Genomic DNA, 13,664 nt, shown 5'->3' with positions numbered 1-13,664 from the left:
TGAGCTGTACTCAGCACTATCTGGTTCCCACTGATTTGCATGTCCTCATTGCCCAGTCTAGGGAACTTCTTCATATACCAGTCACACATAAACTGTGCCATTGTTATTTCAGTCAACTCAACATGGACATGAGGGCCCATGCTCAGTTTCTTGGGTTCTTGTTCCTGTGGTTTGCAGGTAAAATGAACTGAAACGGGAATTTCACTTATTAGTATTGACTGGTATATGGGCGATATCATCCTTTATAATGCTTAATTGTGTGGATATTCATTATGTCTCAACTTATAGGTGCCAGATGCGACATCCAGATGACCCAGTCTCCATCCTCCATGTCTGCATCTCTGGGAGACAGAGTCACTATTACTTGCCAGGCAAGTCAGGACATTGGGAATTATTTAATCTGGTTCCAGCAGAAACCAGGGAAATCTCCTAGGCGTATGATTTATTATGCAACCAACTTGGCAGATGGGGTCCCATCAAGGTTCAGTGGCAGTAGGTCTGGATCAGATTATTCTCTCACCATCAGCAGCCTGGAGTCTGAAGATATGGCAGACTATTACTGTCTACAGTATGATAAGTATCCTCCCACAGTGATACAAGTCATACCATAAACCCCAAGGAAGCAGAAGTGAGAGGCTTGGTTGTTCCATCTGCCTTTCTTTATGATTCACCCACTCTAATCATTTGTCCGATGTCACAAGCAGTGTCTGACAGTACAACAAAAAGGAAATACTTGAGAAAGTCCATTACTGAAAGACAAGGGGATTTGTATTTCTAATTAAAGCTAAATCCTTACAATGATGAGAGCTCTGAACTTCTTGCCAGCTAAGGATCAAAGATAGTTGAAAACTCCAGAAGAATTACTTTCAGCTTCATAGAAGTAAAATTTGAAGTAAAAGGAGATTAATGGAACCTTTGTGGAAGGTTGGATATTTATAGAGGTTTCTGACTTGTGACACCATGGATGATCCAGGACAGTTAAATTCAAAAGAAAAAGGGAGAAAGAACATTGGAAATCTTGGAAGAGGCAGTAGGAAGGGCTAGAGAGAGATGTATTTTAGGAGGACTGGCTGATCTTGCAGAGAACATGACTTCACTTCTTAGCATGCAACTGGTGCTTCGCATCCATTTAAAATTCCAGTTTTATGGAATCTGCTGACTCTTTTTGACATTGCTGTGCACAGGCAGGCACAATGTCATGCATAATTGCAAGTAAAACCATTCTTATCCATAAAATTAAATAAAAGTCACTTTAAAAAGTAAGAAAGCAGATTAGCAAGAGGAAGTTGACAGGATGCAGAGTAGAAAGTGGAAAACAACCTATGACTCAAGCAAGAGCTCTAGTGGTGGGACTCAGTGAGGGAGGCAGAAGCAAGCTCCACAGATGTATTCACACACAGTAAGAAAGCTAGAAATGGAGATATTGAGAAGTATTGTCAGCAGGAGGATCAGGTCATGTATGCCACAGAGGTCAGGGGTATCATGTACCCCGAGGAAGATTAAACACTATTATTTAGAATGACTGTAGAGACCAATAGTCTAAGTCCAATGAACTGCATAGCTTCTGCTACTCCATGCCAGTGGTGTGCTGTCTGTAGGAATGTTTCTCCAACTACAGAAAATTACTTGATTTCTGCAATGTCATCTTTTCTATAATGTACTGTGCTCTTGGGAAAGATTTGTAAGCTTTGAGACTGTATTTCACATTTATAGGTTCACTAAGATACACAATATGAAGTGTTGATATTTATTGAACTTATACCCCAAATTCTTTGGACTGTGTTTTGTGTGTGTGTGTGTGTGTGTGTGTGTGTGTGTGTGTGTGTGTGTGTATCCTACTGTAGTAGAAAACTGTCTATAGTGAACACAGTTTGTGAGGCTGCAGACTGTTGACTGACCTGGAACTCAGTAACAGCTCAATAGATGAAATAATAAGAGTTTTTAAATCATTCATTAACCCCAACCATGGAAGGTTCCTTTCAGAGGTCTGCAAAAATTGACTCCAAATTTTTCTTTGTTTTTATTTAAAATTTTTTTCATCTTTATTAACTTGGGTATTTCTTATTTACATTTCGATTGTTATTCCCTTTCCCGGTTTCCGGGCCAACATCTCCCTAGCCCCTCCCTTCCCCCTCCCCTTCTTTATGGGTGTTCCCCTCCCCATCCTCCCTTTATTTTTTAAAAATGTAAACCCCCAGTGAACGTGATTGTTGGAGGGAGGAAGGTAATGTAGGGAGGCTGGGGAGGGGAACACCCACATAGAAGGAGAGGGAGAGGGGCTAGAGGGATGTTGGCTTGGAAACCGGGAAAGGGAATAACATTTGAAATGTAAATAAGAAATGCCCAATTTAATAAATAGGGAAAATGTATTTTAATATTGCATTTCCTTTTTTGCTAGTTTTTTCCTTTTTCTTTCTTATCCTTATATTCGTTCAATACATCCCAAGTATATTTTCTACCCCCACCGTCTTCCTAGAGGGTCTACTGACCCTCCCTTCTACATCCACTGCTCCTCCATTTCCCCTCAGTAAAGAGCAGCACCACCCCCATGATATCCACCAAAAGTGACATAACAAAATGCAATGAGACTAGACACAATCCATCATATGAATTCAGGATGAGGAAATTGAGGAGGAAAAATGTTCTAAGTTTAGGCAAATGGGTCAGACATACCCACACTATGAGTATTAGGAGTCCTAGAGTTTTTCAAGCTATAGAATCATAACATATGCAAAGGATCTAATGCAGACACCTATTCAGGTTTTGTGACTGCTGCTTCATCTCTGTGAGCCCCCATGAAGCCCTTCTTAGTTGCTTCTGTGGGCCTTGTTCTTTGGATTCCTTGTTGCCCTTGCTCTTGCAATCCTTTCTCTCCTGCTTCTGCTGGGTTCCCCTAGTTCTGCATAATGTTAGGCTGTGCATCTCTGTATGTGCTCCTATTGTCTGCCATAAGGCATGTCTCTAATGTCAGACAATTTAGACTATGCACAGATCTATGAGTATAGCCGAATAGCATTAGGAATCATTTCTTTTTGACTAGTAGTGTTTGGTTTTGTGCTAGGTCTGTGGGCTATTCAGCTTTCGTTTCCTGGCATTCCAGACAATATTGGGTATGGGATTCCCTCTTGTGCTATTGGGCTCAAGGGAAAGCAGTTATTACTTGGTAACGCTCACAACTTCCAAGCCATAATTTCCTGTGCATATTTTGTAGTCAATACAGGTTTTAGGTCAAATATTTTTGCGGAGGATGGGTGTCTCAGCTTTACCACTTAAAGGCCTACCTGGTTACAGAAGATGGTTCATTCAAGCTCCATATAGTCCATTACTAGGAGTCCTTGCTAGGGTCACCCTTAGAAGTTCTAGAGTTTCCTTTGTACTGGATTTCCATATGGCCTCCCAAGGATGGGGAGTGTCCCTTCAATGTTATTACAAATTTCATGATGCCATTTTTTTACACCTGAGTAATATTCTGTTGTGTAAATATGCAAGAATTTCTCTATCCTTTCTCTGGTTGATGAACATCTAGGTTGTTTCCAGTTTGTGGGTATTATGAACAATGCTGCTATGAACATAGGTGAGCAAGTGTCCTTATGATAGGCTGGAGTATCTCTTATATTTGTCCATCAGTGGTATGTAGAACTGGGTCATTTGGTAAGTTTATTGCCAATTTTCTGAGGAACTACCATATTGATTTCCATAGTGGCTGAATACGTTTGCACTCCCACCAGTAACAGAGGAGTGTGTTCCACATTTTCACCAGCGTGAGTGTCACTTACGTGATTGATCTTAGCCACTCTGACAGGTGTAACATGGAACTTCTAAGTAATTTTGATTTGCATTTCTCTGATCAATGAGGATGTTCAACATTTCTTTAAGTATTTCTCAGCCATTTTAGATTCCTCAACTAAAAATTTTGTTCAGGTCTCAACTTCACTTTTATGTGTATTACTTGGTAATATTTAGCTTCTTGCGTTCTTTTTGGCTTCTTCTGGATATTGGTCCTGTATTGTATGTGGAGTAGATGAAAGCCTTTCTGCAGTCTATAGGCTGCTGTTCTCTGTCTTATTCATAGTGTCCTTTGCCTTATGGAAGCTTTTCAGCTTCATCAGGTTCAATTTATTAATTTTTGATATTAGTGCCTATGCCATAGGTGCTCTACTTTGGCACTTAATTCCTAGGCTGTTGCATTCAGGCTATGCCCTACTTTCTCTTCTTTTAGGTTAAGTGTGTCTGAACTTATGTCAGTTCTTTCACCATGTGAACTTCAGTTTAATTCTGGGTAATAAATATAGATCTATTTACATTCTTCTCCATAGAGGTATCTAATCTGACAAGCACAATACGTTCAATGTGCTTCCTATAGTGTACTTTTGGCTACTTTAACAAAACCTAGGTTGATTGCAGTTATGTCTGGGTCTGCACCCAAGTATTGAGACTACATTCTATGACTGACTCTACTGAGTAGCTGTGATCCATCATCATAGTCTCTAGTTACTGTCTCCAAATGAAGGCCAGGGAACTGGGGGTTAAAAAATACTACTCTTCAGTTTTTAAGAGAGTGTATCTAGTTTTTGTTCACCTACATGGAGTGCTCTGTGAACTTGTATTCCATTTATTTATACATATCATAAAAGCCTCAGTGGGGAAAAGATTCTTATTCAAAGCCAGCAAGAATGCAACATAATTTAATTTTTCTTATTAAGTGAAATTATGCATGAGAAAAGTATTCTTAAGACTTAATAAGGTGAAAATGTGAAACTTTTCCTGTTCATTTTTCCTATCCTCCTAAAAGAGACTTTCTCTAAGGAAGACTTTTTTACTAATTGTGTTTAGAAAGCAAGTGATAACTCTGAGGATAGTCAGATTGTTTTAAATCGTGATGAAATATTGTTTTCTGTTATGATAGGAACATAACCCAACCAAGCAACTTGAAGAGAAAAGGGCCTTAGTTTACATTTCTACCTCACATGAAGAAAACAGAGCAGGACAGCCTGCAGGGTAAGTTCTAGGAGGCAGGAACTGAAGCAGAAGCCATAAAGAATGCTGCTTAGATGAGCAAATTATATCTTATCAATTGGTTCAGAGATTATTGGTCTATGTGTTCTTTCATGTGGTGATTTAGTGGTGTTGAAGAGAGTGTGTGGTGGCTAGACACAATGAGCTGCCACAGAATTGAGATATGTATGTTTGGCATGGTGTCAACCTGTTTTGTGAACTAGATAAGCTTAGAGATTGTTGCCAGGCTAAGAGAAGAGCCATTGACAGTGTGATATGGGATGGAGCAAAGCAGGTGAGATGCTTTGTTGACTGATGAAAATATCTCACAGATGCTATGTGACACCAAGGATCTGGCTCTAGGTCATGGTAAAAGAAACCTACATTTTAAATTTTACCACAACAATCCAGTATCCAGATATCCTGTGTAGATTATTGGGAAGAGAGACACCATCAACTGCCATCCTATGAGGATAGTGCCATACATATGCACTGGTACCAAAAAAACAAAACAAAAACAAAAACACACAGAAACAGAAACAAACATACAAACAAACAAAAGTTAAAAAAAAACCCAAATGCAAAAAACACCCCAAGCCCCCCCAAAACCCAAACAAAACAACAAAACAAAACAAACCAAAAACCAAGACAGACTCAAAGGCTCCTCCTCATCAAATATGGTACTGATTTCATCTCTGGAATCCACTTGAAGTTCAATGGTAGCAGCTCACAGACAGGATTTACCCTTAGCATCAACAACCTGGAATTAGAAGATTGTGGAACTTATTACTATTCCCAGAGTTGTCATTTCCCACTTTTGGTGATACATAACATGAACCAGTAATGGAAAGCAGAAGTGTAAAACTGAGATGCCCATCTGTCTCTTGTGGGATATTTAAGTGGTTGTAAGCATTTCTGAGGTACAACGAGGCTTGCAGTTATGGGCACATTTGGATAAGAAAACCCCAGATGTTCCCTTCCAGCTGGACTGAGTTTATTCCAGTTCAGCTACACAATCACATATCTGAGAATGATTTCCCTGATATAATAAGCATGGTTAATTCCACTGAGCCACAACACAGAACAAAGGCATTTAAGCCTGAATGAAGATGTTATGTGGTACCTGTTTTTTTCCCAAGTGCAATTGGACCAGTGTTCTAATCCATACAAAGAAATCTGCTCCAGGCACACAGAGGTCAATGCTAAAATGCATCATATTTTTATGCTAAGTGAACTGTTTTTATAAGTAAAGTCATTTTTGTATTTTGTTTTTTTCCCTCCATCTTTATTAACTCAGGTATTTCTTATTTACATTTCAATTGTTATTCCCTTTCCAACATCCCACTAACCTCTCCCCCTCCCCTTCTATATGGGTATTCCCTTCCCCATCCTCCCCCCATTAGCGCCCTCATTTTTGTTTTTATGACTTCCATGATTTCTCCAATACAGTTCAGAAAATCATGTCCAAATATTTTGCACAATGAATACAGTGACTCACTTACGTAAAAAAGTTAGAACGTGAAACTATCAAGATCCATGTAGGACCTCAAGTGTCCATCATTCTGGAGACTCAAGTTCAGTGGTTATGAGTTGAATTAAGTGGCAAATTAAAGTTGATTTTACAAACATTTGGCTATGGATGACTGTCAAAATGCAAAGCTTTTAGATTCCTTTTGGAAGCATGGAAGTTTGAGAATCAATAAAGCTCTATATATTCCCAATGTTCTGAGCATGCTCAGCATCCCTAATATGAACATCTTTAAACAAAGTGGTGCACTAGTTGCAATATGTGAATTCATTGTAGTCTGGACACCTATTGTTGTCACTCAGAGAACATGATTTCCTCAGAGCACTGCTGTGCTTTCATATAATTATTGACTTTGCCTCTGAAAATGGATATTGGGACATATTATCCATTGTAGAACATTCAAAGCTGTTCCCCAGCCCTGAAATACTGTGAAGTTCATGCATAGTTCTTCCCCTCTAATAACAGGAAAACACTAATGACTTTTCTGCATCATAGTTTTGTGTCTTTCTGAATATCCTATCGTTTGAATAATAAGGAAGTTAAGTATTCAGACCGGTTTCTATATGAAATACACAAATATGTTTCCTCCATGGATTTTCAGATGTCAATATCTCATTTCTTTTTTTGTGCTCAATGTTAGCCCATGTCTAAGTCTTCCAAAGTTTGTTTATCTGTATGTGTATATGTATGTATAGAGCACCTTTGAAATACTTGTAGAGTGTTTCTGAAGGAGGTAATTGTTTTCTAATGATGGAATAAAGTATACAACAGATTCCGTAGGAAGAAAGTGATGCCAAAAACATCCAATGTCTTTGCTGAAAAGTGTAGGCAGAAAGGAAGCCAACCCAAGACAGAAACTCATGGATAGAGAGGGCAAAGTCTCAGTTTTAAGATGACCCAATCTTATGTAATTTCCTGTCAACTACTTTATGCTCTGCAGGGTGGCTCATAAATTTCGTTTCAGACTGTTTGGTCATGGCTTTGTTTTCATTCACTTGTTGCTTGAGATTTTTTAATATGTTGTTTTAGAAATGAAAATGTTCACCATGTTCCATTCTCTGTTGTAAATGTATAGCTCATTCCAGCTTTACTTATTTCCTTCCTTTTTAGACATAACTTCTATAAGTAGAAAAAGCTATATTCACACAGAATATCTTCCTCAATGTGCCATGAATTCCATCATTACAGATATTTAGTACAGTAACCAGCTTCTCTCTGTATAAGTTGTATATAATCTTACAGCTAAAATCATTTCTCAGTTTCCCAGGGAACTTCTGACTTCACTTTTATAAAATGCTAGAGCTGTAATTATTGTCAGAGTCATAATTTATCTCAATATATTTTTTTTTATTTAAGACAAGGATGAACATTTGGGTGGAGAAGAAGTAATGTTATAGTTTGAATGTATTGTGATTTTGAAAGTCCAATTGAAAAGTTAATCTTTAGTAAACTATACCGTTAGGAAACATTAGGACGTTGGAGAAAATAAGAGACCACTTAGAGGAAAAATAACTGCATAGTGTTTCTGAAGAAAAGGTACTTTTTGATTTTTCTTTTCTGATTTTTGTTTTTGTTTTTAGCACTTATTCTTTAATTTCTCCTGGTCCCTCTGTATTGTATCCATCCTTTCATTCTTTAACAAAGCTACTGTACTTATGTATGCTCTACCACCATGTTCTTTGTCAGCTCAGGGCCAGAAACATTTATTGGAGTGATGATGGGTAGATTTTTGAAGTTTTGTGAGAGAAAAGAACCATATCCTTCTTTAAACTTATATTCAAGTTTTTCACCCCAGAGATATTCACAGATCACCATAGCCACACATAACTCTGGATCTCTCTCATCTTAAAGTTCTTTTCACAATATCACTATCTGATGCCAATTCTAGAAATGTTGGAGAATTAAGGAATGTCATAGATTAGGGAAGTCAAAGATAGAGTTTTTAATTGTTTTTCTTTGGCTAAATGCCAATAGCTACGGAACTGATTAAAAATATACTTACAGTTCTGGATGTTACCCATCTCTTCAACTAACCTCAAGGATAAGAAGATCTGTGAGCAACCTCTAGACTCCAGGGAGCAGAGTCTAATGCTAACATTATTCTTCCAAGAAAGTACCAGCTTAGTGTGAACAATGGGCACTATTCTCCAAAGTTCTTTTTTCCATTGTAACACAATTCTGTATAGCTCAACTAATTTTCTCCCAAGTAGAAAAAACACATGTGATTATACTGATCAGCCATATATTTCAAAATGTTCATGTCATGTCCATCTCATAAAACATCTATAGCCTAGATCTGGATAGTTATAGGAAGGTTCAGTGAGGTCCATTATTCCCAAATTAGCTTGTATCCTCTCCTAAAAATGTGATCTTCGTTAAGTCTGAAAAAATCAAAGACCTATTTATTAATCAACAGGATAATAAGACTCACAAACCTCAACGTGTACAGGTATTTACTCAATTTGTGCGAGTTAGAGTTTCTTAAGAGGGTGTTGAATGTTTTCAGAAGACAGCAAAGCTCACTATTATACTATCAGTGCAGACTTTCCTAGGAAATTATAATTCAAAACAAAATCATTTGGTACTTAATGCAATCTAAGGTCCATTTGTAAAGGAAAGTTGAATATTTCTGGAATTCCTTTTGTATTTGCACATATGATTAAAGGAACTGTGTAAGAATTCAGATCCCAGATGCCCTGCAAAGTAATGATTCACTTGTTGGTTTTGGTCTAGAAGAACTTTCCTCCTCTTCTTTCATGACATGAGAGTGTCCTGAGTGAATCTTCCCCAGATTTTAGTGCTATCATGTGAGAACTCAGACATGTCTTTCAAGCCACAAAAATCAAAGAGAGACAACACAGGTACAGTTGTTAGACATCAGCAGAAAGAGAATGCAGAACAGAGATGGAGACCGAGAAGGCAACATTACTATTAACCCATCCAAAACTTGCTGCATGGCACTCCTGCTGTTGATGGTGTTTTGTATATTAACGAAGCTGCCTTAGGACTAGGTATTTTTTCTTACACATCACTCAGGTCCAGGTCCTTGGAAAACCAGCTTATTCAGACCAATGCTGCAACATTGTAAGGCGTTCATTAGTTAGTTTCTGAAAGACCCCAAGGCTTCCCTGGCTTGAGTACAAAGTATTGAAAACTGAATATACTGTATTTGTCCTGATGACAAATAAAGTTGGATGGTCAAGAAAAAGACAAAGATGTGTGATCTGTGATACTCAAATATCTGTGTTATAAGGATGCACAAACATTTCTGCATAGTAGCTTGTTTGGAGACTTTGATTCACAAACAGACAACAAGGCTGATGCCTGAATCAGGACAATACCTCCAATTACTGCTAAAGAACAAAATGTGAAAATAGCAGGATTTTCCATTATACTACTCAATTGTATCATAACCAGTCAACCCTTTATGCTGACAAACTATGGAACATAATGAAAAGTGGTAGAAAGAGCAAAATATGGAAAATCCCAAACTTAGCAAAAGTTGTACCTATTTAATCTGTAAGCATGAACGTACCTCCAGGTTCACATGGAGTCAGAACTTCAAGTGACTCAGATTGCTCAGATCAAGGTGTTCTGTGTACGTGTCCTGTGTTTTTACTCTATTTGGACTGCAGTTCGCAAAGTTAAACCTATAATATCTCATGTTTTAATTCATTGAATATGATTATGAGAATTTGTCCTTTTAATTTCAAGAAATGTTATCCCAAACACTTCTTATGGGGAACACATTCTATTTTTTTTAACCAATTTAATTATTTTAGTGAGGTAAAAATCTAATAGTTTCTTCTCTGTTGTATATTCCCTGACAACAGGACATTACATTACATTTCAGTAGTTTATATTTGAAATGTTTTTATTTAATGTAGAGACCAACTACATTACAGATGTCATCTGTAAGTTCAAATACTTTTAAAGAAATTCATTCTCTGGAGACAAACAAGTGGTTTGACCTCAGGCATCTGGTGACCCTGGGCTTGTGCTAAGTGTTGAGATGAACAAGCCATTGAGCTGTACTCAGCAATATGTGGTTCTCAATGATTTGCATGCCATCACTTAGGGACTTCTTCATATACCAGTCACACATATACTGCGCCATTGTCATTGCAGTCAGAACTCAACATGGACATGAGGGCCCATGCTCAGTTTATTGGGTTATTGTGGCTCTGGTTTGCAGGTAAAATGAACTGAAATGGGAAATTCACTGATTAGTGTTGACTGATATTTGGGTGGTGTCACCATTTATAATACTTAATTGTGTGGATATTCATTATGTCTCCACTCCTAGGTGCCAGATGCGACATCCAGATGACCCAGTCTCCATCCTCCATGTCTGCATCTCTGGGAGACAGAGTCACTATTACTTGCCGGGCAAGTCAAGACATTGGAAATTATTTAAGCTGGTTCCAACAGAAACCAGGGAAATCTCCTAGGCGTATGATCTATGATGCAACCAACTTGGCAGATGGGGTCCCATCAAGGTTCAGTGGCAGTAGGTCTGGGTCAGATTATTCTCTCACCATCAGCAGCCTGGAGTCTGAAGATATGGCAGACTATTACTGTCTACAGTCTATACAGTATCCTCCCACAGTGATACAAATGATAACATAAACCCCAAGGAAGCAGAAGTGAGAGTCTTGGTTGTCCCATCTGTCTCTCTTCATGATTCACCCCTCTAAGCATTTTTCAGATGTCACAATCAGAATCTGACAGTACATCAAAAAGGCAGTACTTGAGAAAGTCCATTACTTAAAGACCAGGTGATTTGTATTTCTAATTAAAGCTACGCCATTACTATGATGAAAGCTCTGAACTTCTTCACAGCTAGGAATCAAAGATAGTTGAAAACTACAGAAAAATTACTTTCAATTTCATAGAAATAAAATTTGAAGTAAATGGAGATTAATGGAACTTTTTGGGAAGGTTGGATATTTAGAGGTTTCTGACTTGTGACATCATGGATGACCCAGGACAGTTAAATTCAAAAGAAAAAGAGAGAAAGAATTTTAGAAATCTTGATAGGGGTAGTAGGAAAGGCTAGAGAAATGGCCAAACATCTCTCTAGCACAGATGTACTTTAGGAGTACTGGCTGATCTTGCAGGGGACCTGACTTCACTTCTTAGCATGCAACTGGTGGTTTACAACCATTTAAAATTGCAGTCTTTTTTTTTTGAGGTTTGGAATATTTACTGTCTGTTTAACAGACAAAGGTTGCTAATCACTGGGACAGAACTCAGTTTTTCTCTGTTGTCCACAGAAGATTGGTTCCAGGATAGCAGAAGATATTTATCTCCCTACATTTGCATACGGCACACCAGCATCTTTCCATATACACAACTCATGTTTAGATTGCTCATAACACTTAACACAATATCACAGCTGTACAGATAGTTGTTATGTTGAATTATGTAGAGAATAATGACAAGAATAATACCTGTATTATTCTGTTCAGAGGCAAGTACTTCTCTCTAATATTTCCGATCCAAGATAGCTTGTATCTACAGAGAGAAACCAATGGACAAATAGGACAACTGTATTTAAAATGGATGCAGAGGTGCATAATAGGGAGATATTTGAAGTGCCTGTAAGGGCTTCCACAGCTCATCATGACTCTGTCTCTGAATCCATCCTCTCTGCCCATTCTGCTCATCTCAGGGCTGCAGGCATCTTCTTATGTAACAAACAGTGTTCACCTTGACATTTTGACCCTGGATGTTCCTTCACTTTTAAAATGGACAGCTATCCACGCAACCCTTACTCAAGTCTCAGAACAAATGGTCCTTCCTTAGTCGGGCTTGTGTTTCCAAACCTTTACCTTTGTGTCTCACACTAGCTCACTCCTTCCAGCCATATTTTAAGCCATAAACCTTTTTATGCTCTATAGTACTTTATCATCTTTTTTTTATTAACATGAGTATTTCTTATTTACATTTCGAATGTTATTCCCTTTCCCGGTTTCCGGGCCAACATCCCCCTAACCCCTCTCCCTCCCCTTCTATATGGGTGTTCCCCTCCCCACCCTCCCCCCATTTCCACCCTCCCCACAACAATTACGTTCACTAGGGGTTCAGTCTTGGCAGGACCAAGGGCTTCCCCTTCCACTGGTGCTCTTACTAGGCCATTCATTGCTACCTATGAGGTTGGAGCCCAGGGTCAGTCCATGTAGAGTCTTTGGGTAGTGGCTTAGTCCCTGGAAGCTCTGGTTGGTTGGCATTGTTGTTCATATGGGGTCTCAAGCCCCTTCAAGCTCTTCTAGTCCTTTCTCTGATTCCTTCAACGGGGGTCCTGTTCCCAGTACAGTGGTTTGCTGCTGGCATTCGCCTATGTATTTGCTGTATTCTGGCTGTGTCTCTCAGGAGAGACCTACATCCGGTTCCTGTCGGCCTGCACTTCTTTGCTTCATCCATCTTGTCTAATTAGGTGGCTGTATATGTATGGGTCACATGTGGGACAGGTCCTGAATGGGTGTTCCTTCTGTCTCTGTTTTAATCTTTGCCTCCTTATTCCATGCCAAGGGTATTCTTGTTCCCCTTCTAAAGAAGGAGTGAAGCATTCACATTTTGATCATCCGTCTTGAGTTTCATGTGATCTGTGCATCTAGGGCATTTCAAGCATTTGGGCTAATAGCCACTTATCAATGAGTGCATACCATGTGTGTTTTTCTGTGATGGGGTTACTTCACTCAGGATGATATTTTCCAGTTCTGACCATTTGCCTACGAATTTCATAAAGTCATTGTTTTTGATAGCTGAGTAATATTCCACTATGTAGATGTACCACATTTTCTGTATCCATTCCTCTGTTGAAGGGCATCTGGGTTCTTTCCAGCTTCTGCCTATTATAAATAAGGCTGCTATGAACATAGTGGAGGACCTGTCTTTTTTTTTTTTTTTTCAGATCCTATTACGGATGGCTGTGAGCCACCATGTGGTTGCTGGGAATTGAACTCAGGACCTCTGGAAGAGCAACCAACACTCTTACCACTGAGCCCTCTCTCCAATCCCCAGTTCAGATTTTTTTTTTTAATTTTTTTTTATTAACTTGAGTATTTCTTATGTACATTTCGAAAGTGTTATTCCTTTCCGGTTTCGGGCAAACATCCCCCTCCCCCCCTTCCTTCTG

At 38.7% G+C, this 13,664-nt stretch overlaps 1 pseudogene and 1 gene segment (V, D, J or C); both read left to right on the top strand.

The window, feature by feature from the left end:
• The first annotated feature begins 122 nt into the window (after window positions 1-122).
• Window positions 123-8,117, top strand: LOC116904294. The segment is given in 4 exon segments: window positions 123-177; window positions 289-577; window positions 4,958-4,998; window positions 8,104-8,117. Coding segments are annotated over 4 exon segments (399 nt in total).
• Window positions 8,118-10,644: 2,527 nt separating this feature from the next.
• On the top strand, window positions 10,645-11,173 carry LOC116904292 (annotated as a pseudogene). Its single transcript, XR_004388339.1, has 2 exons — window positions 10,645-10,718; window positions 10,830-11,173. The product of XR_004388339.1 is annotated as an Ig kappa chain V-V region L6-like (transcript).
• Window positions 11,174-13,664: the final 2,491 nt, after the last annotated feature.

The sequence above is a fragment of the Rattus rattus genome, chromosome 6, assembly GCF_011064425.1.
Source record: "Rattus rattus isolate New Zealand chromosome 6, Rrattus_CSIRO_v1, whole genome shotgun sequence".
NCBI lineage: Eukaryota > Metazoa > Chordata > Mammalia > Rodentia > Muridae > Rattus > Rattus rattus.
This window is presented reverse-complemented; position numbering and strand designations above follow the sequence as displayed.